This window comes from Puma concolor, chromosome B2 (genome assembly GCF_028749965.1).
Source record: "Puma concolor isolate L17-30 chromosome B2, mPumCon1.1.hap2, whole genome shotgun sequence".
Classification (NCBI taxonomy): Eukaryota; Metazoa; Chordata; class Mammalia; order Carnivora; family Felidae; genus Puma; species Puma concolor.
The window spans coordinates 67,912,981-67,937,871 of NC_141671.1; the positions used below are offsets into that span (position 1 = coordinate 67,912,981).

Here is a 24,891-nt window from a genome sequence, read left to right on the forward strand (position 1 = left end):
TATATGATATGTTATTTTCAACGTTTATGAAGACTAAAAATGTTGAAGTGAGCTAAAGTAGTGTTAATAATGCCTATAAATTTTTTTCTATTCTTGTTTTCTTTTTTGAATATGTAGAACATTAATATGTTTCTAAAAGTCAAACTTATTCTAAAAGGTATATGTGAAGGGGTATCTCTCCCTCTTGTATCCCTTCTCCCAACTCCTTGTGGGTAACTTCATTTCTAGTTTCTTTCTCTCTGCAGAAATGAACACATATATATTTTTTCTTATTTCCTCTTTTTCTTACACAAAAGGTAGTATATGATACATGCTATTTTAGACTTTGTCTTTTTCACTTAATAGTGCATCCAGGAAATCACTCTTATAAGTTCAGAGACTTACTCCTCTTTTTTTCACAATTGCATAGACTCCACTGAATATGTTCTACAGTTTATTCAATCAGTCTCCAACTCAGGGGCATGTAGGTAGTTCCAGTGGTTTTTTTTTTTTTTTTTTTTTTAAGTTTATTTATTTATTTTGATGGAGGGAGGGAAGGAGGGAGGGAAGGAGAGAGAGAAAGAGAGAGAGAGGGAATGGGTGGATAGAATGTATGGGGGGGGCAGAGAGAGAGAGGAGAGAGAGAAAGAATCCCAAATAGGCTTCAGGCTTCTGGCACAGAGCCCAATGGGGCGCTCAAATTCACGAACTGTGAGATCATGACCTTAGCTGAAATCAAGAGTAAGATGCCTAACCAACTGAGCCACCCAGGTGCACCTACTTCCAGTATTTTTGCAATTACAAATAATGCTGCAATGAATAATTTTCTGCACATATTTTTGCATTGTTGGAGGTGTATCTTCAGGGTAGAATCTTAGAAGTGGCATTATTGGGTCAAAAGGTATAGATACTCCCTTACACAGCAGTTGTGCATTCTGAGTTCCCTCTAGCAATGAAAGAGGTACTGGTCTCCTTACAGCCTTCCCCAAGGGAATGAGTGGTCAAACTTTTGAATCTTTGCTAATAGGATGGGTGAAAAATGGTATCTCAATGTAGTTTTAATTTGCATTTCACTTACGAAGTTGAACATTTTCTCATATATTGAGGTCCATCTCTCTCTTTTTTGTGTGTGTGTGAAATTGTTTTTTTCTTTTGTCCCTAAAAAAGTAGGATTTTTACTTTTTTTCTCTAAACTTAATATATACTTTATGTAAATATATGTGTAGATATGTAGTAATCATATATAAAGATATATATAAAATATATATGTTAATATTAGGGACATTAGCCATTTATCTGTGTTACATGTTGCAAATATTTTCTTCTAATTCATCATCTTTTAACTTTGCTAATGGTGTGTTTTGCCATGGAAAAGTTTAGAACAATTTTGTGCTTAAATTTGTTAAATATTTTCTTAAAAATTGGATGGTTAGAAAGCCTTATCCTATGCTCATAGTATGGAGTGATACCTATTGTTCATTGAGGGCTTGCCATGTAAAACGTACTGTTCTGAGGACTTCTCATACATTAATCACTGAAAGAGTTCTGTGAGCTAGCAGGAAACAGCAGCTTTGGACACATAAACCTTGGCTATGTCCGGTCATAGAAGTTGGCTAATTTCTGGCTTCAATACCTCCCAGCTGTATGACCTTGCACTTGGCATGTTCTGAGTTCTAGTGTCATTATCCCTCAAGATGCTACCTCTAGATAGCATCTCCATCATAGGGTTGTCGTGAGAATTAACCTAAGTTAATATCTGAAAGGGCTTTGAACAGTTTCTGACACATAGTGTTGGATAAAGGTTGGATATTTAATTATTGTACTGTAGTATTTCAGTTTTAAATATCAAGATTATAACCCCATTGTTTAAATTAAGCAAAATTCTGACATCACCTAAATGTTGTTTATATTTCTTTTACTAGAGGTGTTAAAGATCACCATGAAACAGTGTCTTGTTTTTTACACTCTTTATCTTATTGTAGCTTAAGTCAGATACTCAGATCTGGGTGTCTTGGGAAAGGCAAGAAGGGAGGACAGTTTGGGACATGGCAAGAGCAGATTATAATTTTAAACCATTAATGCTCATGTTTTGTTAGTTAAATATGAATAATTCTAGTTATTGATTCTTCTAAAATGTGTTATTCATAAAGTAAACTTTTTTTGTTACTGGAGTTTACGAGGGATTGAATTCAACATTTTATAAATGTTTCTGGTTGCCAGGCTCTATGTGACCATGCTGCAAAGTTCATCCTGTGTGACATCACCTGCCTGTAGTGGAATCTTGGATAAATTACTGCTATTTTAATTTCATTTTTAGCAACTTACTTTGTTGTGGGTTGTTTGGTGAATCTTTTAGTGTTTGGCCTATGATTTCTCAGTCACTGGTCTTTGAGACCTGCATGCATTGCTTTACAAATATGAAACATCTGCCTTATTTGCACTATTTGTTTGCGAATATGAATCATCTGCTTTTATTAAAGCAGCTGCATGAGCCTTAACCCCCTCCTCGATTTACTTGTATAGTGAGACTTCATTACCACTGCTGGGTTCTTTTTTGTTTTTTGTTTTTTAAATTTTTTAGGGGCGCCTGGGTGGCGCAGTCGGTTAGGCGTCCGACTTCAGCCAGGTCACGATCTCGCGGTCCGTGAGTTCGAGCCCCGCGTCAGGCTCTGGGCTGATGGCTCAGAGCCTGGAGCCTGTTTCCGATTCTGTGTCTCCCTCTCTCTCTGCCCCTCCCCCGTTCATGCTCTGTCTCTCTCTGTCCCAAAAATAAATAAACGTTGAAAAAAAAAATTTTTTTAATTTTTTAAAACGTTTATTTATTTTTGAGAGAGAGAGAGAGAGAGAAACCAAAGCTCTGAGTTGTCTGCACAAAGCCCTATGTGGGGCTCAAACTCATGAACCATGAGATCCTGACCTGAGGTGAAAGACACTTAACCGGCTGAACAACCCAGGCACCCCATGTTTTTTTCTTTCTTTTTTTTTTTATAATGAGAATTTGGATTGAGGTGGTTGGTACACCAGTTGGTCCTTTGGTTTACCTCAGTTGGCCATGGCCAAAAAATTTTAAAGCAATTCTCTTAGATTATTTAGCAATTTTCCCCTGCTATTGTTGGCCTAAAAATTGAAAGTATTTTTACCTTTCATTTTAGCCTTAAACTTTAATTATGATACTTTAGGTACAAACAGTTTTATATGATTAAGCATGGAAACTATTGTAGTCAACACTACAGAGTTAAATAAAACTTGGCCTTTAATTTTGCTTGCTTTAAAATGGCTAGAATTGTTGTCTCTGTTATAGTATTCTTCTGAATTTAATTTGGGGTTATCACAGTTCTTATTTTACACATTCTACTTAAAAAGTGTTGATATTTTAAATCTCTCACAGCACTTAATGTAGAAAGTATTCAATATTAGTTCTTAATTTGATATCTTCTTTCCCATTCTCTGTTCATGTTTCCTCAGTATAGAGGCATGATTAGAAACTCATTCATTTCAAGTTGTGATACATTGATTATCTATTTTTGTGTCTTCAGGTTATCAGAGAGAACTTCTCTATCAGAGGGAAGATGGCTCTTTCAGTGCTTTTGGGAATGATGACCCTTCTGGTAGTACTTGGTAAGTGTTTTACTAACAGAACAAATCTGCCATGAATGGGCTCTCATTAGCCAATTAGTTGCCAGTTAATAGCCAATGGGCTCTCAAAATGGCCATGAAATTGACAGATGTGTCCCTGTGTATATAGGCTTGTAGGTTTCTTTTCCTGTTGCCTGGCTTTAAAGTAGATTTTCCTTTTAAAATATGGCTTTAAAGCAATAATAAGTAAAGTGTTTTTATTTAGAAAAGATAAGTCATACATCCTTTTTTTCGTGGTGAGAAAAACAATAAAAATACTTACAATGATCGTGTCATTGACAAGAAAAACGGGTTAGAAATACTGAGTGATTGTGACATAGTTCTTTTCTTTATTTTTTGAAAGTTTTTTTATTAGAGAGAGAGCATTCAAGCAGAGGGAGGGCAGAGGGAGGAGAGAGGCTCCTATACTCCCTCACTCAGTGTGGAGCCTGACACAGGGCTTGATCCCACCATCCTGTGATCTTGACCTGAACCATAATCAAGAGTTGGATGCTCAGCTGACTGAGCTACCCAGGTGTCCCAACATAGTTCTTTTCTTAATCAGACATGATGAATACAAATTTTGTGTTAACACAGTCAACATTGTTTCTTTAAGGTTATTATTATTATTATTATTATTATTTTTTTTTTTTTTTTGTGGAAAACAGTGATAGAATTAAGTAATAAACATCCACATTTCCTCCAGAATGGAATCTATGTGTGGCTGATTTTGGATGATTACTTTCTCTCCTTGGATTATTGTTAATTCTACATTTCACTCAGAAGAAGATTGACTAACTGTAGCCGTCAGGTTAGACCAGGCACACTGTGGTAACAACCACCCCTAAAATCCCTTAACACGGGTTTTTCTTGCTCAGGCTGCATTTCTTCTTTGGGTCGGCAGGGGGCTCTGTAATCTACTCAACAGCCACCATCTCACCAGGAGGCTCTAGGCTTGCAGCAGCTTGGAAAGAGAAGGCTGGAGTATCCACCACTGGTAATCAGGTGCTTCAACCTGGGTGCAATATTTCTTCTCAGTTTATCATTATCAGAGCTGGTCACATGGCCATGCTTAACTTCAAAAGGGCAAAGAAGTGTATTTCTCTGCATACTCAAAGTAAAATAGAGGACCAGATATTACTGAATATTGGTGATATTTATCACACTAAACATTTCATAGGATGAACCATATCTGCTTCAGATATTCTTTTGGCATGCATCAGGATATAGATCCATAAATAGAAAGGTTTCAGTGTTTTATTGCTTGATGATCTTTTCATCTAAATATTTAGGTGAAATATTGTTCTGTAGCAAGCATTGGCAAACTTTTGCTATAAAGGCTCAGATAGTAAATATGTTAGGCATTGCAGGCCACATAAAGTCTCTGGTGTTTTCTTTCTTTCTTTCTTTCTTTCTTTCTTTCTTTCTTTCTTTCTTTCTTTCTTTCTTTCTTTCTTTCTTTCTCCCTTCCTTCCTTCCTTCCTTCCTTCCTTCCTTCCTTCCTTCCTTCCTTCCTTCCTTCCTTCCTTCCTTCCTTCCTTCCTTCCCTTTAAAAACCATGCTCAGGTGGAGGGTGGTGGAAGAGAGGCACACGTAAATAGACCCTGGGCTGGATTTGGCACAAGGACCAGATTTGGCCCAGACAGATTTGGTTCGTAGGCTGTAATGTTCTGACTCCTGTCTCATAGGAGAGAAACTATCCATTTTTGCTAGTTTAACGTACTCTGGTTTGACTGTGAATTATATATAGTTAATCCATGGCTTTAGGGCTGAGTGAAGTGTGTGGTGGGATCTTCTTTGGTAAATACCTAGAAAAGTCCAAAGATGATAACCTTGGACAATTTCTTCAACTCTCCTGGAGTGTTGAATTCCCAATCTATAAAATAATAAGGCAGGATTAGATGATTTCTAAATCCCTTTCCAAATCTGGTATTTTGTGAGTTGACCTGGAATTTCTTGACCACACTCAAGTGGAAAATGTATCCACCAGCTGGGCTGAGATGTTTATGTTGTTTCTTGGTTGTCTTTCTTACCTTTGTTCTTTCTTTAGTGATCATCCTTTGGTGAATCTTCTGGTAGAAAATATGTTGTTATTGTTGATATTTTCTCGTTCACTGTTAGAGGACTTCATAGAGTGTATTTTATATGTTTTTTCTCCTTTCTCACCTAGGTTGTCAGCTTTTGTTTTAAGATGTTTCCTTGAAGCTGATCCTTACATAGATATTGATGAGAATGTGTTACACAGAACATATACTTGGCTCAAAGGACGTCAGAAATCCAATGGTGAATTTTGGGAGCCAGGAAGAGTGATCCATAGTGAGCTTCAAGGTGGCAATAAAAGTCCAGTGACACTTACAGCTTATATTGTGACTTCTCTCCTGGGCTATAAAAAATATCAGGTATTTAATCTTTAATTTAATAAATGATGGGTGGAAAATCGCAAGGAAGGTAGGTCTTGATGGATCAAATGTATGTCTGGAAACTTAAAGACTTTTGCAATTGTATATCACTTTTGAGGTCTGAATTTGGACACCTTTGGCTTTGCATTTCTGGCTTTATTTTAGAATCTGAAAATGAAAATATTAACCCACTCTTTCAGAATAACAAAGAGAATTCTAAAAATTTTTTTTAATATAACTGTTTTTGTACTTGCTATTGGTAAGGTAAATCAATACATATTTTATCATTGGAAAGGTTAATTTCTTAGGGGAAAGAAAATTCTTCAGAATTTGGGAATGTATTCTAGCATATTTAGATTGCAAAGGATTTTTTTTAATTTCTAAAATAATATGGAGCAATGACCATGTCTGCTAATTTAGTACATAGTACACCGACACTCTAAAAAGCATGTTAAATAGGCATGGATGTCTGGATGAGAATGTGTATACATGGAAAGTTATGTTAATGAGCTTAATTATGCTCCAGAGCTGTCTCAGTGATTGATGCCTTTATTGCCTTAATGCCAGCTGCATTTCACATGATTGAAAACAGCCATTCTCTGTTGTAAGCTCCTGCCATTTCCCTAGTCCAGTACTAGGCACATGGAAGATAAACTTTCCCCTAAAGTTAGAGCCTTAACACCTGAGATCAGATATGAGTAACATTTTTCTCAAGCTATATTTTGTGCTGTCATCTGAGTTCATGATATTAAATGGTAGAAAAAATTCTATTTTTTATTTCTTATTCCTTCTAGGGAATGGTGCCTATTTACTCATAAAAACTGGAAAGCAGTGTTCTATTTTTTTAAAAATTTTTTTTCTTTTCTTTCCTTCCTTTCTTTCTGTTTTTATTTAAATTCCAGTTACTTAACATACAGTGTAATATTACTTTCAGGTGTAGAATTTAGTGATTCAACACTTCCATACATCACCTGGTGCTCATCACAAGTGTACTGCTTTAGTCCCCATCACCTATTTCACCCATCTCCCCATTCTCCTCCCCTCTGATAACCATCAGTTTGTTCTCTATAGTTAAGAGTCCATTTGCCTCTCCCTCATTTTTACCTCCTTTGTTCATTTGTTTTTTTTTTTTATTTGTTTTGTTTTTTAAATTCCGCATCTGAGTGCAATCCTATGGTATTTGTCTTTCTCTGACTTATTTTGCTTAGCATAATCCTTTCTAGCTCCATCCATGTCATTGCAAATGGCAAGATTTAATTCTTTTTTATGGCTGAGTACTATTGCAGTGTGTGTGTGTGTGTGTGTGTGTGTGTGTGTGTGTGTGTGTGTTTGTATGTGTACTACATCTTCTTTATCCATTCATCAGTTGGTGGACACTATGGCTGTTTTCATAATTTAACTGTTGTAGACAATGCTGCTATAAACATTGGGGTGCATGTATCCCTTCGAATCAGTATTTTTGTATTCTTTGGGTAAGTGCCTAGTAGTGAAATTGCTGGATGGTAGGGTAGTTCTATTTTTAATGTTCTGAGGAACCTCCAGAGTGACTGTACCAGTTTGCATTCCCACCAACAGTGCAAGAGGGTTCCCGTTTCTCCATATCCTCGCCAACACCCGCTGTTTCTTGTGTTGTTGATTTTAGTCATTCTGACAGGTGTGAGGTGATATCTCATTGTAGTTCTGATTTACATTTCCCTGATGATGAGTGATGTTGAGCATCTTTTGATTTACCCATTGCCATCTGTATGTCTTCTTTAGAAAACTGTCTATTCATATCTTCTGCCCATTTTTAAAAAGATTTATTTTTTTTATTTTTAAGTAATCGCTACACCCAACATGGGGCTCAAACTCATAGCCCCAAGATCAAGAGGCATATGATCCACTGACCAAGCCAACCAGGTGCCCCTCTTCTGTCCATTTTTAATAGGATTATTTGCTTTTTGGGTATTGAGTTGTATCATTTCTTTATATATTTTGGATACTAACCCTTTATCAGATATGTAATCTGCAAATATCTTTTCTCATTCCATAGGTTTGCCTTTTAGTTTTGTTGATTGTTTTCTTTGCTGTGCAGAAGCTTTTTATTTTGATGTATTCCCAATAGTTTATTTTTGCTTTTGTTTCCCTTGCCTTCAGGAGACATACCTAGAAAGAAGTTACTATGGCCAGTGTCAAAGAGGCCTGTGTTCTCTTCTAGGGTTTTATGGTTTCAGGTCTCATATTTAGGTCTTTAATCAATTATGAATTTATTTTTGTGAATGGCATAAGAAAGTGGTCCAGTTTCATTCTTTTGCATGTTGCTGTCCAGTTTTCCCAACACCATTTGTTGAAGAGCCTTTTTCCTATGGGATATTCTTTCCTACTTTATCAAAGATTAATTGACCATGTAGTTGTGAGTTCATTTCTGGATTTTCTATTCTGTTGATATGTGTGTCTGTTTTTGTGCCACTACCATACTGTTTTGATTACTACAGTTTCATAATATAACTTGAATTCTGGAATTGTGATGCCTTCAAGCTTTGCTTTTGTTTTTCAAGATTGCTTTGGCTATTCAGGGTCTTTTGTGGTTCCATACAAATTTTAGGAGTGTTTGTTCTAGCTCTGTGAAAAATGCTGGTGGTATTTTGAGAGGGATTGTATTAAATGTGTAGATTTCTTTGGGTAGTATAGACATTTTAACAAATGTGTTCTTCCTGTCCCTTAGCATGAAATGTCTTTCCATTTGTTTGTGTCATCTTCAATTTCTTTCATCAGTGTTTTATAGTTTTCAGAGTACAGGTCTTTCACCTCTTTGGTTAGGTTTATTCTTAGATATCTTATTGTTTTTTCTGCAATTATAAATGGGTATGATTCCTGCATTTCTTTTTCAAAAGCAGTGTTATTTTCAAAATGAATAGCAAATATTTAAATGTCAATGATCATCATTGATTCCTATTGCCTAGGACAAAGTTAGGGGCTTAACAGACACTGAAATTATTTTTTGAATAAATGTTTAAAAATACTTTTCATTTAAATGTGTGGTTATGGGTTATTTTGAATAGTAAAATATATGTTTTTTTTTTCTAGCCTAATATTGATCTACAAGAGTCTATCAACTTTTTGGAGTCTGAATTTAATAGAGGAATTTCAGACAATTATACTTTAGCTCTTATAACTTATGCACTGTCATCTGTGGGGAGCCCTAAAGCCAAGGAAGCTTTGAATATGCTGACTTGGAGAGCAGAACAAGAAGGTAATGCATGGGGTCATTTGAGATTGTTAGACTGCTATGCATTATGAAATATATAAATTATGTGAAAAGGTTTTGTAAGCCAGATATGAAGTTGATAACATTTATATCTTCAGAATGTGAAGAGGGGTGCCTGGGTGGCTCAGTGGATTAAGTGTCCAACTTTGGCTTAGGCTATGATCTCATGGTTCGTGAGTTTGAGCCCTGCATCAGGCTCTGTGCTGACAGCTCAGAGCCTGGAGCCTGCTTTGGATTCTGTGTCTCCCTCTCTCTCCGCCCCTCCCCTACTCATGCTCTGTCTCTCTCTGTCTCTCAAAAATAAATAAACGTTAAAAAAAATTGTGAAATGGAAGAAAAATGAAATGCAGATGAGATCAGATGGGTCTGACATGGCTGCTTCTGCTCTACCTGAGTTTTCTAGAGAATTCGGGGCTTGGTTGTTTCCTTCTTTTAGATATGTTCTGCCCTATGTCAGTTACCTTTTGAGTTCTCTGATACCATTTCTGGTTGGGTGGCCTTCAATGGTCCGTAGGATGTTGGGTTGTGGAGAGACTTGGGTTTGAATTCTGGTTCTGCTACTTGCTTTTATAAGCTTCAGTTTCCCTAGATGTAAAATGGGAATAACTCCTAGCAAATGTTTAAAATTTGAATGAATATGCTAACTCATAGAATGCGAATGCCACAAAATGCTGTTATTGAGTTGGATGACTTTTTGTTTTAATGAACTACAACAGGACAAAAAGTACAGGTGTTGCTACTTCCCAAATGGCCTCTTTGGTCAGGGATCCAGGGAGTGGTGTGGGTGTGTGAGGGAGACAGAGAGAGAGATAGGTAGATAGACAGACAGACAGACACAGAGATGGGGATGGGTGGGCAGAAATAATTTTAGGTAATGTCTACTGATTCAAAGCCCTGTTAATTCAAGAAGGGATAATTGTAGAAAGTGTTTTCCACACTACACTACAGAAAGTGATTTCTAAGAGTGTGAAAATATTGCATTATTGTTAGCGGTACCTTAAAATGAATTCTTACTATTTTTTTTTTTTTTTTTGCCTGTTGCAGTGCTGGGGATAGATTATTACACAGAGATGGAAGTCCTTGGTATTCCTTCTCTGCTTGTACAAGTGGTAGTTATTTCACATTCCACCTAAGTGTAATCATCATCTAAAGAGTAATATTTGAAAGTGGTAGGGAGCACCAAGTAAGATGTTCCTCTGGGGGCAGCAGGGATATTTCTAGGAAGATTGTCAAGTTGGCCAGAGTCCTTCATTTTTTCTTGGGGCCTTGGATTTTGAACTTATAACACCAAGTTTCAGATAATGAAAAAAAAAGGCGAGGTTTCCTAGAACATTAGAGCTGGTTAATGGCAGATTCCCAGAACAGGGTTCTTTCTAATGTATCCTAAAATATTTTTGGGATGGCCTGGTCAGAAATCTTCTAGAGTATATGTTTTTTCTCATTTATAGCTGTTTAGTCTCGAGCCAAACATGTGGGATTTCTCTTGGGAAATTATTTTCATCAAAACATTCTAAAATATAAGCAAGAGGAAAAAGATGAAAATTTAAAAGTTATGATAGTTTAGAAAGTGACATATAAGTGAATGTTTATATGTGTGTCTGTGTTTGTGAATACACATGTATTTGCATGGCATAAATATATACGTATATATTTTTATATATAGTCAGGTAGAACTTGGACCAGTGTAGGGATATTTAATGGTATAAAATGTAATTTTTGTTCAGTTGGTCAGACTATTATTACTTGTCTTTTGCAGAAGGCATGCAATTCTGGGTGTCTTCAGAGTCTAAACTTTCTGAATCCTGGCAGCCACGCTCCCTGGATATTGAAATTGCAGCCTATGCGCTACTTTCACACTTCCTGCAATATCAGGTTTCTGAGGGAATCCCCATTATGAGGTGGCTAAGCAGGCAAAGGAATAGCTTGGGAGGTTTTGCGTCTACCCAGGTGAGTGATGATAGTTTTTAACTTTTTTAATGTTTATTTATTTATTTTGAGAGAGAGTGCACACACACAAGCCTGGGAGGGGCAGAGAGAAGGAGAGACACAATCCCAAGCACTCTGGTGCAGAGCCTGATGTGGGGCTCGAACTCACGAACCATGAAGTCATGACCTGAGCCGAGATCAAGAGTCGGATGCTTAACTGACTGCACCACCCAGGCGCCCCATAGTTTTTAATTTTTTAAACTAATTAATAGTTTAAATATATACGCAATGTTTTTTTTTTTTTCCAACGTTTATTTATTTTTGGGACAGAAAGAGACAGAGCATGAACGGGGGAGGGGCAGAGAGAGAGGGAGACACAGAAATCGGAAACAGGCTCCAGGCTCCGAGCCATCAGCCCAGAGCCTGATGCGGGGCTCGAACTCCCGGACCACGAGATCGTGACCTGGCTGAAGTCGGATGCTTAACCGACTGCGCCACCCAGGCACCCCAACGTAATGTTTTAAAGGAAGTATATGATTGCTTTTTTCATGACTTCATAAAATTGGCAATTAAAAAATTTAGTACCTTAAGTCAAAGGTCTGAGTTACTCATTTTAATTTTTTCTCATCACTGATATAAACAACGTATCTGATATGTATATGGAATAAATTAGTTCCCCATTATGTTGGTCATCTTTCATCTATGGTAACTGATACAGTAGATACTCAGCTTCAATCAGCAGATATTTTCCACACCTCTCCTGTACTGTAGGTCAAGGACATTCAAAAATGAATAAAGGAGAGCTCCACTCTCAAGGAAGGTGGATGAATGCATAGTGGGTGTCCTAAACATTACTAAATTTACTCTTTGGTGACCTTGATATATACTTACATGCACACATGTTGTTCTTTCCTCAACAGGACACCATTGTGGCCTTGAAGGCCCTATCTGAATTTGCAGCTCTAATGAACACAGAAAGTACAAACGTCCAAGTGACTGTGATGGGGCCCAGTTCACCAAGTCCTATAAAGTTTCAGATTGACAGACAGAACCGCTTTCTTCTCCAGATGGCAGAGGTATGGACAAGGGGGTGGTTATTTAAAATTCCATGTGGATGATTCCTTATGCTGGAATGCTATTTTATTTCCATTCTATCGACTTCAACAAAGACTTGTTTCTAGAACCTTGTAAAGGGACTGGGGGGAAGGAGTGTCCTCCGTTGGTTGAACTGCTGAGCTGGGGAAGAAAGGAGGGGATGGGAACTTTGGAAAGATTTGGAAAAGGAGGAACCATGGGCTCTATCATATTGGGAAAAGAATGAACACACCTGTTGAGTTCCTATTCTTTGCAGGCACTGTGCCAGATTTCTTTACATGTGCTATTGCATTTACTTCTCAAACCGACACTAAGAAAGTAAGTACTTTCATCCCCACCATGCACATGATAAAACTGAAGCTGAGACAGAGGTTAAGTAACTTGTTTAAGATTATGTTGCTAGTAATAGTAGAGCTAGGGTTTGAACCCATGATTTCAGGCCATGTTCTTTTTTAGCTAGACCACATGTCCTCTTAGGAAAATTGATAGAGCCAGTAGTAGGATTCTTCCTTTGAAACGTTAATAAAGGACTATTCTAGACCCTAACTTTATTCCTGTGGTTAACCTTGTGGGAAGTTGAGAGTGAGGGATGAAAGTGCTAACTTCAAGGCTGAAAAATGAGGAAGAGGAATAGTGATAGAAGAGAAGGAATAGTGTTAATCATAATCAATGATCATGTGCCACTGGGTTCGTGGGAAGGCCAGAAGATTAGGTGCTGACTAAGGGACACTGGAGGAGGGAGATGACCTTTGTTTCTTGTCTTTCCTGCTTCAGAAGGGCAGCCCTGACTATGGCACTGATGTGCCCTCCCAAAGGGCAAAGGTGAGGGTGTGTGGAGAGTGTCCCTTCATCTGTCTTCACCTCTCTTCTCTGATGAGCCCATAGCTTTTGATATGTGAGACTGTGCAAAATTCTTAGAGCTTTTCACAGATGGCATACACTCCTAGTGAGGGATAACACTGATCTCTTGTGCTACCTGGAAGGACCTAGATATGGAATATTAACCTTATTCACCTTTTTTCCACCTTTATTCAGCTTTCAGTGGTACAGCCAACTGCAGTTAATATTTCCGCAAGTGGTTTTGGATTTGCGATTTGTCAGGTATGTAACAATGTTTATTTTTGTTTAGTTAAATATGGCTTGTTTTAATAATTTTGGGGGGTACTGCTAAATCTTTAACTTAATGTATAAAATTCTTGAGGATTTATTTCTGTGGACTTAGGCAAGATAGATCACTCTCTTTAATAAAAAGTATTAGAGATGTTACTAGTAGTCAGTTGACAGTAACCAAATGGATTGATAACCTTGGAAAAATATTTCCTGAGTATCATATGCTTTTTGAAGTTAGGATTAATTCTTCCAATGTGATTCATGTGACTTGTTGGGAACTCCCAACTTTCACTTTTTTTGTGAAAATACAGCTCAGAAATTCTAATGCTGGGAGAGTTTCTACTATGACTTGATAAATAAATACATTTTAAATTTTACCTATAGCTTTTTAATATCCATTTAAAAACATAAAGGTCAACATGATATTATAAGGAATTGACTTGAAGATAGGAAATGTGTCCTTTTAATGGAAAATCTTATACAATAGTAAATAAAACAATTAGAGCATGATACGTTTAGTGCTTTGTTATAAGAATAAAATCCAACGAAACTTACCCTTAATGGTGCAATAGGGCTAGAATAAAATCAAAATAGTATGTAAAATCCTGAATCAAATAGTTATTATAGTACATAATACATTGAAAATTACAGGGACTTGACATAATCTTTAAAAAAAATTTTTTTTCATGTTCATTTATTTTTGGGAGAGAGAGAGAGAGGCAGAGCATGAGTGCAGGAGGAGCAGAGAAAAAGGGAGACACAGAATCTGAAGGAGACTCCAGGCTCCGAGCTGTCAGCACAGAGTCTGATGTGGGGCTTGAACTCATGAACCGTGAGATCATGACCTGAGCCATTAACCAACTGAACCACCCACATGCCCCGGGACTTGACATAATCTTACTGGAAACCAAAAACAATATGTGATGGGACCAAAAATGGTTATGTGTTTGGTTAGAATATACAAACCAAACAAACCCTGAAAGAGTTACTGAGAAAGTTAAAAAATGGCTATGATAGAGGAAAGTTACTTTTCCAAAAAACCATACAAGTATTCTAGTTGAAAGGACAGATATACTAGCTAAGGAGGGCAGATAGAATTATTTCTAAGTGATTCTAAGATTATTTTGTATGATATTCAAAACATAGTAGTAAATGTTTTTTAAAAATCAAGGAAAAATGATCACAGTTAAAAGGAATAATACCCAACAAAAAGGATAGAAAAAGAAAAGGGTGAATAATTTCTATTTGTCTTTACTAACAAAGGCCATGTGAAAATTCTCATTCCCAAGCTGTCTTTTAATGCAAATAGCAAATCTAAAAGTAAATACAAAGGCTATTTTGGGTATAATTGAAAAACTATATGTACTTAAATCACCAAATTGGTGGGAATTGATTCTTGATAAACCAAATGTAGACGAATTACTGAAGCCAAATGAGTTTTACTTGAGTTTTGAAGGAACACAGCAGTAAATGTGGTACCTACTGGAGTGCCTGGGTGGCTCAGTCGGTTAAGCATCTGACTTCAGCCCAGGTCACGATCTCGCGGTTTGTGGGTTCAAGCCCCACATCAGGTTCTGTGCTGACAGCTCAGAGCCTGGACCCTGATTCAGATTCTGTGTCTCCTTCTCTCTCTGCCCCTCCTTTGCTCATGCTCTGTCTCTCAAAAATGAATAAATTGTTAAAAAAAAATGGCACCTGCTGGTCAGAACACTCACTATTCCAAATCTGTATCAACATGCAGAAATCTTATATAGGCACTTCTCATAATGGAGAAACAAATTGCAAAAAAGTTGGTCACCCAGAAATAGTTACTGAGATTTCTTTTAGTTGATATTTTTGTAAGCACTCTGGATACAGAAAAGCAAAGAAACTTCTCAGGTTTGCAGTAAGTGTTAACCTCTTTGAAGTACTGTTATGCCCAGAATTCGTGATCCCCAAAGACCACTAGGGAGCCGAGTCCGATGCAAAAGCAAAGAGCCTTTATTCGAGCTAGCTCGAGCTCAATCCCCTACCTGCACCGACGCAGCGGTGAGATACCAGGGAAAGAGAGCGAGTTTCAAAAGGACAAAGGTTTTATTGGGGCCTAGGGGCAGTTGGTGAGGTAATGGCTGTGGCCTCAGCTGATTGGCTGGGGAAGGGTCCTGGGGAAGGGTCTGAGTCCAGTTAGGCAGGTGAGGGGGGGTTACTCAAGGGGAGGAGGTGTGGTCAAGGTGAAGGACACAGAACAAGATGGAGTTGGCTGGCGTAGGCCCGCCCTTTCAGTACTAAAATGCTAAACTGTTGGAAATAAACTGCAAGACATCTCAAAGTTTTCTGAATGGGCAGTTGAGCTTTTTGTAGGTCAAACATTAACCCTAATACTACGTTATAGATGAGTATTAATTATGATCCAGAGGACACATTTTGTAGTTCTTGTTTGTTTCCTGATGACGTTGGTCTCTAACGACAATTGCATGCCACTGGAACGAGGATGATGGAAATAACAGAGACCGTCTCTCCAATTTTATGAAACCATTCTTCAGCTCCTCTAAGAATATTCTAAAATTTTAATTGTGGTTCCAGAAAGAGTTAGAGAATATCCAGAGTGAGATAACCAGAATGATCAAGGGAATGAAGGATTATATGAGCTAGGTGTAGCAGAATAAAAAGTTGTAATTCTTAGGTTTGAAAGAGGAAGGCTTAGAAAGAATATTTTTTAAAGTGTGAAAATCAGGGGCACTTGGGTGGCTCAGTCAGTCAGTGAAGTGTCTGACTCTTGGTTTCGACTCAGGTCATGATCTCACAGTTCATGGGTTCAAGACCCGTGTCAGGCTCCAGTGCTGACAGTGCAGAGCCTGCTTGAGATTCTCTATCTCTCCCTGTCTCTCTGCTCTTCCCCTGCTCATACACGTGCTCATGCTCCACCCCCCCAAAAGTAAAGAAATAAAATTAAAAAAAATTTGAAGTGTGAAAATCTACAGTGGGTACTAGGTGTTTAGTTCTGAGGGTGTGTGTGTGTGTGTGTGTGTGTGTGTGTGTGTGAGATTTAAGTATAAGAAAATACAACATTACATAGCAACAATAAGGCTTATGAATTGTGGTATCAAAAAAGGTGGAAGAGGTACAAAATTGCAATAGGTTCCAATTCAACTTGGCATGAGGCAGGTGTAGGAAATTTTGAGTGTATTCCAGAGCTTCTGATCTTAGGAACTCTTTGGGGAAAAAAATAACAACAAAAACAAACAAACAAAAAAACAACAAAAAACAAAAAACAAAACTTGCCCTTACACTTGCCCAGTGTCCCCACAGTACCTTTCACACTAGTGGTAGGCACAGAGTATTTGCTGAAAAAGACCAAGTTGTCTTGAAATTCATCATTTATTTTATCATCTTTGAAAAATGTTATATGGTCAAAAAGAATGCAGAGTAATTGAACAGGTTTCTGTTCAACCAGGGCTCTTGAATGTTTTATTTTTGATTCATTTTACTGAGAGTTTCTAAGGTTCCCATTTGTGCAAATGACACCAGTTGGGCAGCAGAACTTAGGAGTTAGCAGATGCTCTCAAGAGGAGATAGGCAGTAGTATTGCTTCTTTTCCTAAAGGGAATGTTCTACATTCTTTGGAAGGAAAAAAAGCCATACCCATAATATCGTGAAGGTCTATACTTGTTTTGGAGTATTAGCTAATAATTCCCTCAATTTTAAAAATCATTGCTTATAAGCTTTTATAACACTTGTTAATAATAGTACTTTTTTAGCTAGTAAAACTAGCTTTTTCCTTGATTGAAGATTACAGTTCTAGTTGGGTTTATCCCAAAGAGAATCATTACCTGATATTTATAATACATAATGGTGGTAATATATTGCTAATGATTTATTACTAGTTTAGTATTTATGTTAATTTATTATTTATTGCAGCTTAATGTTATTTATAATGTGAAAGATTCGGGTTCCTCCAGAAGACGAAGATCTGTTCAAGACCAAGAAGCCTTTGATTTAGATGTTGCTGTCAAAGACAATAAGGATGATATAAATCACTTGAATTTGAATGTGTGTACAAGGTTGGTATCTGTTTAAGTCCTTTCTCTTAAAAAAATAGATTTGAAGGTTTTATTATATATATGTAGTTATCTAACTATACCAATATAAGGAGTTACATTTAACAAAGATTTTAGTTATGATTACACTTCCAATTACAAATTAGAAATTCTGTTTAATTCTATTTAAGTATTTTTCAATGCGTCCAAAATTGTTTACAAGTTTTCCTTGTATTCATAACAAATCTGAATAGAAAATGTTAATAAAATGTAGGTCTAATTTAAGAAAACTTTAAATGAACCAATCATGTTTAAACTCTAATATCATTTATTTCTTGGCAGTTAGTAATTTTCTGTCAAATAATTATTCCAGTTTCATATTTAACCTTTAGTGTTATGCTTTTATCCCAAGACTTCATAAGAATATGCAAATTTAATGAAGAGAATGGGGTTTTTAGACACAGTGGAAATCTTCCAGTTTAGAAGGTCCTCACCTTGGATAAATAGGCACTTTTAGCTTCTAGGAGTACTTAATAAGGCGATTCTTAAATTTGTTCTGTATCCAAAGCATCTGAAGATCTTGTCAAAAGGAAAAGGGGTTCCCACTCACAGACTTCACAGATTCAGAATCTGTGAGCTGCCTTCTTCAGCTTTCTTGGTCATTCTAATGCACACACAAGTTTGAGAGCAAATCCTTTAGAAGGTTCTTGAATCAAGAGACTTTACAGTTTCTTCCTTGTCAGTCCTCTTACCTCTGCATGATTTGATGTAATGTGGGGAGTTACTGTAAAGATGCATTGACATTGAGGAGCTGCTGTTTGCTCTTTTTAAATACCCCATAGTGATCTGGTTGAGCTTAGCTTGTTGTTGGGCTGGAAGTCACTGATGTGGTACTGAGCTGGCAGATGCTCTTCAGAGTCATCTCTGAGTATTTCCCCCGGTGGCCAATTTTTTTAGCCATTTCTTGTTGAATCCAGTCTCCTTTGTTACTGCTACTAGAAACTGAGGAAAATGAAAAATGAAATTCATCTGGAATCACCCCTAAAACACAGAGTTGCCCACGGAAGGGGCATCCAGATTGAACCTGTTATAATCTACAGGCACAAGGCTGATACATTGCAGGCATACTAGTACAGATATACTATCTTTGGGCCTTCATGTTCATGATTTTGGTATAAATGTCAAATGTGTTTGCCCCTTTCCTTCCCTTACTGGGCATTTTGGACCAGCAGGAGGGGGATATCAGAATTTCTTCAGTGACTTCCTTTTAGCTAAGAAGAAAGTTATTCCTTGCAAAGCTTGTGATTGGGTTCTTCCCCGGAAGAGCAGCATCAAGTTATTATTATTATTGTAAGTAGTAATAACCTACACTTATCACAAATTTACATGCCAGGCATTATACCAGGCACTTTTACATGCATCTCATTTAATCTTTACAATAACTCTATAAAGCAGGTGGTATTATTAACCCTGCTTTTCTCATTCATTCACTCACCATTTATTCACTCTTCATTCATTCATTCATTCATTCATTCAGTAAATATCATTTGAGTCTCCATTATGTGCCAAACACAGTGTCAGATGTTGGAATATAATGGTGATTTAAAAAAGACACAGGCCCTGTCTTCATGGAATTTACTGTTTGGAGGGGAGACAGAAATTAATAAAAATAAATCTTCTAAGTAAGTTTAAAATTCTGGTTTTGAAATGGGCAAAGCAGCATAGTCTTTGGAGCTGTGAGAGTGATTTTACCCTTTAGGGAGGTCAATTGAAGAAACAGATGAGGATTAGGTGAAACTAAGATTCAGATCATGATGGGGCCTTTTTACTTATAAGAGCTCATGAAAGGATGCAGAATTCCAGATCTTAACTTATCATCAGGAATCAGAGGGACAATAGACTTTGATAGATAGAGGATATCCCTCCCTCCCCACCCCGCCCCGCCTTTTGGGAGAAACTGGAGAATGGAACTGTTTTCATGTGAAAGTAGGGGTTGGGCTTATAAAAAGGATTTGGATGCTGCTCCTAGTCTTCTGAGAAAAATATGATACAAAATACAAATATTTTCAATGAAAATTTTCAGTGGCATTTAATGGAAAGAAAAACTGGTATTTCAGGCACTTGATTCCCATCAGTAGGGTCCAAGCCCTTACTCATCTCAGATAAAGTTTTCTGTGTATGGCATGGTAATTTAACAAGTTCTGTCCTGGGCCAGTAGAAAGACCAGGTCAACCAAGGCACTTTTGATGGTGTGCTGAAAGTCATCGTATTTAAGCAGACTGGCCATTCTTCTCATCTTTAACGTCTGCTCAAATACAAACACCTCTAGCTGCAGTGCACTTATTGGTTTTCAATAGCATCTCTTCTGGCTGCGTGCATCGCCCCACAGATGGTTTCACTTGTTTAGGGCGCTGAGCCAGCTGTCGTCAGCAGTTGTAACTGTATGGCTTTTCCATCAGTCATGTTTGGCAGCCGTCTGTTTGCTGCTCTAAAAAGCAAGATTCTCTACCAGCCCTTCTGGCTTTTGCCATCTGAAAGGACAACAGGAACTCACTTAACAATGATCCTTTCATGTTGGAGACAAACTCCTTTCCAGAACCACATTGGGCTCTTTCTGCTCCAAACAAAAGAGCTCTTGCCACCTATTCATTTTAGAAAACTATTTATTTTAAAGGAGACAAAACGTTGTTGGTGCCCGGATCCTTTGATGCTCACATTGTGTACAACAGGATGAGAGAACAATGTAGTGTAACAAAACTTTCCGAGGCTTGTAATTCTCGCCAGGTGGCCAAAGAAAACACAAAATGTGCTCCAAGTATGTGGGAGAACAAAGAGAAGGACTCTCCCTACTGGTCTTCTCTTTCTAAAACCAGATGAAGAGAAGATTGCTTAAGACTTGGCGGTGGTCTACTGTTAAGTGGTCAAGTTTTCAGTTTCTTTTTCAGCTCCTGGCTTTCAGCTAGAAAGCTTAGTGCTGTCAAATTCTGAGAAAATGAAAAATGTAATTCAGTTTGGAATCACCCCTAGAACACAGAGTTGCCCATGGAAAGGGCATCCAGGTTGAACTTGTTATGATCTACAGGCACAAGGCTGATACATGGCAGGCATTTCATGACAAATGAACACATTTTTAAATTATTATTCCTCATATCGTTGAAAATTACAGAATTTCATACCTGTAAGGAAAGGATTACGGGTTTTACAACTTTCTCTAGTGATTTTTACGTCAACTAAACAGTAAATATTTGGAATAGTGCTTGGCAGTTTTAATTTTTATCTAAAGATAGTTTGCCAACGGCTTTAGGTTTTTCCTAAAGGGTTTTCTTCCTTCCATCCTTTCTCTTTGTTTTAGGTTTTTGGGCCCAGCTAGAAGTGGCATGGCCCTTATGGAAGTGAACCTGCTCAGTGGTTTTACCGTGCCTTCAGATGCAATTCCTCTGAGTGAGACGGTGAAGAAAGTGGAACACGATCATGGAAAACTCAACCTATATTTAGATTCTGTAAGTAGTAAAATGCAAGTTTTGTATAGGCGACAAGGCTGCCATGTATTGTGTTTGAAAGTCTGCCTTGCTCTGTGCGTGGTTCCTTTGTCATTATTTGAGCTTTCTGTGTCCCCGAATGACTCTGACATGGCAAGCACATATTTGTCTCCACTCAACAGGCATCACTATAAAATCGATTTAAAGTGAATACTGTTACTGATGAGCCTGATGAAAAGTATTTCTAGCTAAATCATTATTTCATGCCACATGTAAACTTTGTAGAAATTGTCACATTGTAATTTCAAAAATTCAGTCTTGATCCCAATTTGAGAACCCCTCTGCCTCAGGGAATTGCTAAAATTATCAGTTTCAGTGCTGATGATGAAAGCTTTAATTATGAGTTTTAAAATGCTTTCATGAAGCTTTTAATAAATCCCAAAGGGATTAACATTCCTGCATCGAATATATACATGCTTACATCCTAGAAGAATATTCTCAGAGGTTTGATCTTAACGCAAATTATTATATAATTTTCATATATTCTTCTCATTGTTGTATGAAAATTACTGATCCAAGAATAAAGTGTATAAAATATGTGAGAGAAATGTAAGAATTCAAGAATGTATTTGTAGGGGCGCCTGGGTGGCGCAGTCGGTTAAGCGTCCGACTTCAGCCAGGTCACGATCTCGCGGTCCGGGAGTTCGAGCCCCGCGTCGGGCTCTGGGCTGATGGCTCAGAGCCTGGAGCCTGTTTCCGATTCTGTGTCTCCCTCTCTCTCTGCCCCTCCCCCGTTCATGCTCTGTCTCTCTCTCTCGCAAAAATAAATAAACGTTGAAAAAAAAAAAATTAAAAAAAAAAAAAAAAAAAAAAAAAAGAATGTATTTGTATTCAAAACTGCCGGCATGTAATTTATTCTTGTAACATCTACATGAAACTCAGGTTGAAACGCAATTGAGTTTAAGTATTCTTATGATATCATGTTTTGAGGAGGGAATACCTACCTGCATCTCTTCTTCCAGTTTTGCCAAGTATGAATCAGTAATACATTGCTTTGGCAATATATATACACATTAAAAAAGCTAGTTCTCATTTGTTCATAAACAACTTCATAAACAACTCTGGTTAAAACCCTGTTAAAACTCATCCAAAGTCTCTAGCTTCTTTTTCTGTTCAGGGATTTTCATATCTTACATCCTGTTTGAAAAGCATGGCTTGATTTGGGATGTGAAAAATAAGTTTAAGGTTTTCATTTAATAATGTAATTGATTTTGGTGTTTGTCTCATATCGGTGTTGTACTTGTTTAATGGTTATCTTACTTTGAGTGTCCGGTATGTTCTGACTAATTGACTTTTCTATTGGCACGTAATGGAATATTTGAAGGAACTTATCAATTTCAGACTCCTTTAATAATATTGGTTGCCAAATTGGCATAAACTGCCCCTCCAGGAGGCAAGGAGTTGGCCTTTTGTATGACATGTCAGTTTTTGGTTGTGGGGCGCACAACCCCCACCTGCAGTTACCTCACTTACTGGTGAGATTGCTACCCTGAGCTGAGGGCAATTCTTCAGAGAAGGAGGCTGCTGTGATCCATTAGCAGTAACCTAGGGGGTGTGTTGCCTAGACAGGGATTGGGTGAGGCACCAGGGCCCAGGAGAATGCATCCTTGGATTTACTGCTTAACCCCTCTGATTCTCAGTATCCCTTTTGGTGAAATAGAAATGTGAACAATACCTATCTTGTAAGAATTGTTTCATGAGTTAAGTGAGGTAATTTATGTAACATGCTTATTACCATAGTACTTGGCACCCAGAAATCCTCTCTAAATGTTAGTTTCTGTTTCTTAAGATGATAAGAAAAAGAAGTGTCTTGCTTTGTCACGAACACATAGTCTGTCACCCCCTTAAGAGTCTTTTGTATTTTCAAGGTAAATGAAACCCAGTTTTGTGTTGATATTCCTGCTGTGAGAAACTTTAAAGTTTCAAATACACAAGATGCTTTGGTGTCCATAGTGGATTACTATGAACCAAGTAAGTGTGTTTTAGATTTCCTAATATTTTAGAAGGGAAGCAAGCATTCATTCACGTATTCATGCGTTTATTTGAAGTGGCCACCTATTTTGTGTGTGTGTGGGGGGGGTGGTTGTTGGGGAGAGTGTGGGAGGTGGAGTGCGGGAGGTGAGTTTTCCATTAAAATGAAGACAACTGATAGTTTACAAAAGTCACATGATCCCGTTTAGCCAATGAATATTAAAAAGTGATGTTTTTGCTCATAATTTTAGGTGTTTCCTCATGTTCTAGGTTTTAACTCACAATTACAAAATTTACAAAGAAAAACTGAAATAACCAAGAGCCCAGTTATGTGTGGTTTCCAAGGTTTTGCTTCTGTTCCAAGCAACCCTTTCATCTGTTTCCTGTTTTAAAATGGGATTTCTTCAGGAGAGAACATGAGCCTCCTTTGCAATATAAAATCCTGGGATGGGTTTAGCTGTTTCTTCATTGAGGAAGTCTGTTGTTTTGCTAACATTTATACTAATATTATATCAGATTTTTTTAGCATATCAAGAAAAATATAGTCTATTTGGAAAATAACTTGAGCTTCTTTGGTTTTACTGGTAAGTCGTTACTTTAGAAAATGTTGAAAGTGTAGGACATGAAAGTAGAGATCTGGTTTGTAGATCACCCGGGTTAGTTAGGGCTACTCTACACCCAGTCACAGAGTGACGTTTTGTGAGTGTGTGATCTCTGTAATTGTAATAAGTCTTATTCTGAGTGAGCCCTCCTGATGGCTCAGAATCCTTAGAACGCATGAGATTTGTGGACATTTTCACGTGTTAAGTACTTGTAGATAATTACACTCTAACGTCAAATGAACTTGTTCACATCATTAGTAGTGTTCAGTGGAGTATCATTGAAGACTATGGTTAAGAACACCAGTTCTTTTTCCTTCTAAGTCAACAAGCCGGTTCTTCTCATCTTTCACCCCCTGGTAGAGTTGGGGAAGAGCGTTTGCCCAGGTTCTTGTGGGACATTCTGGGGAGACACTGATGGCAGTACTTCTTTTCTGGTGGGAAGGTGGGATCCACTGCTGAGATTCAATGGTTGTGCCTAGTTACCCAACTTTGTAATTTAAAGTCGTTGCAAAATTCTCCAATGGATGTTTCTTCAGTGAATGGAGAATATTTCAAACATTTAAGAAACAAAAAACATTCGGTCTATGTACAGTTTTTTGTGAAAGGCAACTTATTTATGAGGGTGACATTCTCAAGTGAAAATATGGGAAAGGTCAGAAATAATAGAAACCTACCATCCCATTTTTGAAGAACCTAAAATTAAAAATATACAATATTAAAAACATTAAAAATGTAACAGTATTAAAAAATCATGAATAAATTTAAAAATGGAACGTGGTTTTAAAAACGATAAAAATAAAAATCATTTATGTTGTATAGTAAGTTTACTTTAGTGCTGTAGGAACTTTAGTTTTTTTCTGTTAATATTAGCTTGTACTATAAACTTTACCCAAGTTGAATAGTTTCTAGATACTATATGCTCAATGTTTTATTTATTTATTTTCAAATGTTATTTTTAAGTAATCTCTACACCCAATGTGGGGCTTAACCTCACAACTCTGAGATCAAGAGTCACATGCTCTACTGACTGAGCCAGCCAGGCGCCCCTAAGGTCAACATTTTAAAACATTGAAATGCATTACCTAGGCAGGCTTCTCTTCATCTGTTTGTGTTTTTCAGTGAAGCCCACGGTAAATCTCTTTTCAGTAGTCCTAATGATTAGAGCTTCGCTTGAATGCATAGAAAATGACACCCTAAAATAAAGTCTCCTGGAGGTTAAACAATTCTCAGTTTAAAGTCTTCCCTGTTCCAGTAAGAGAGTCAAGTGTACTTGGGATCATGACGTGCAGCTGCAGTCTGTTTTCTGTCTCCGTGCTGGCCAGCTGCTGGTGGTGGACACAGTGCACGGAAGGCATTGTTTCTCTCTTGGATTTGGTTAGCAGTTTGGGCCCC

The 24,891-nt window shown here is 37.4% G+C and overlaps 1 protein-coding gene and 1 long non-coding RNA gene across 9 annotated transcripts in view; one reads left to right on the forward strand and one right to left on the reverse strand.

The window, feature by feature from the left end:
* The window catches only part of LOC147581031 (uncharacterized), a 372,192-nt gene that overhangs the window by 270,339 nt on the left and 76,962 nt on the right, over window positions 1-24,891 (reverse strand). The window lies entirely within an intron of this gene.
* Window positions 1-24,891, forward strand: part of CD109 (CD109 molecule) — a 178,039-nt gene that overhangs the window by 145,277 nt on the left and 7,871 nt on the right. For all 8 annotated transcript variants that reach the window (XR_015251325.1, XM_086707234.1, XM_086707237.1 and 5 more), the window contains 9 exons: window positions 3,516-3,597; window positions 5,765-5,993; window positions 9,060-9,225; window positions 10,997-11,187; window positions 12,087-12,242; window positions 13,297-13,362; window positions 17,269-17,411; window positions 20,740-20,887; window positions 22,795-22,897. Coding sequence is in view for 7 of the 8 variants with exons in the window: in XM_086707234.1 (XP_086563360.1) it covers window positions 3,516-3,597; window positions 5,765-5,993; window positions 9,060-9,225; window positions 10,997-11,187; window positions 12,087-12,242; window positions 13,297-13,362; window positions 17,269-17,411; window positions 20,740-20,887; window positions 22,795-22,897 (1,284 nt within the window). In the remaining variant the exon portion in view is untranslated. The remainder of the gene's footprint in view (window positions 1-3,515; window positions 3,598-5,764; window positions 5,994-9,059; window positions 9,226-10,996; window positions 11,188-12,086; window positions 12,243-13,296; window positions 13,363-17,268; window positions 17,412-20,739; window positions 20,888-22,794; window positions 22,898-24,891) is intronic.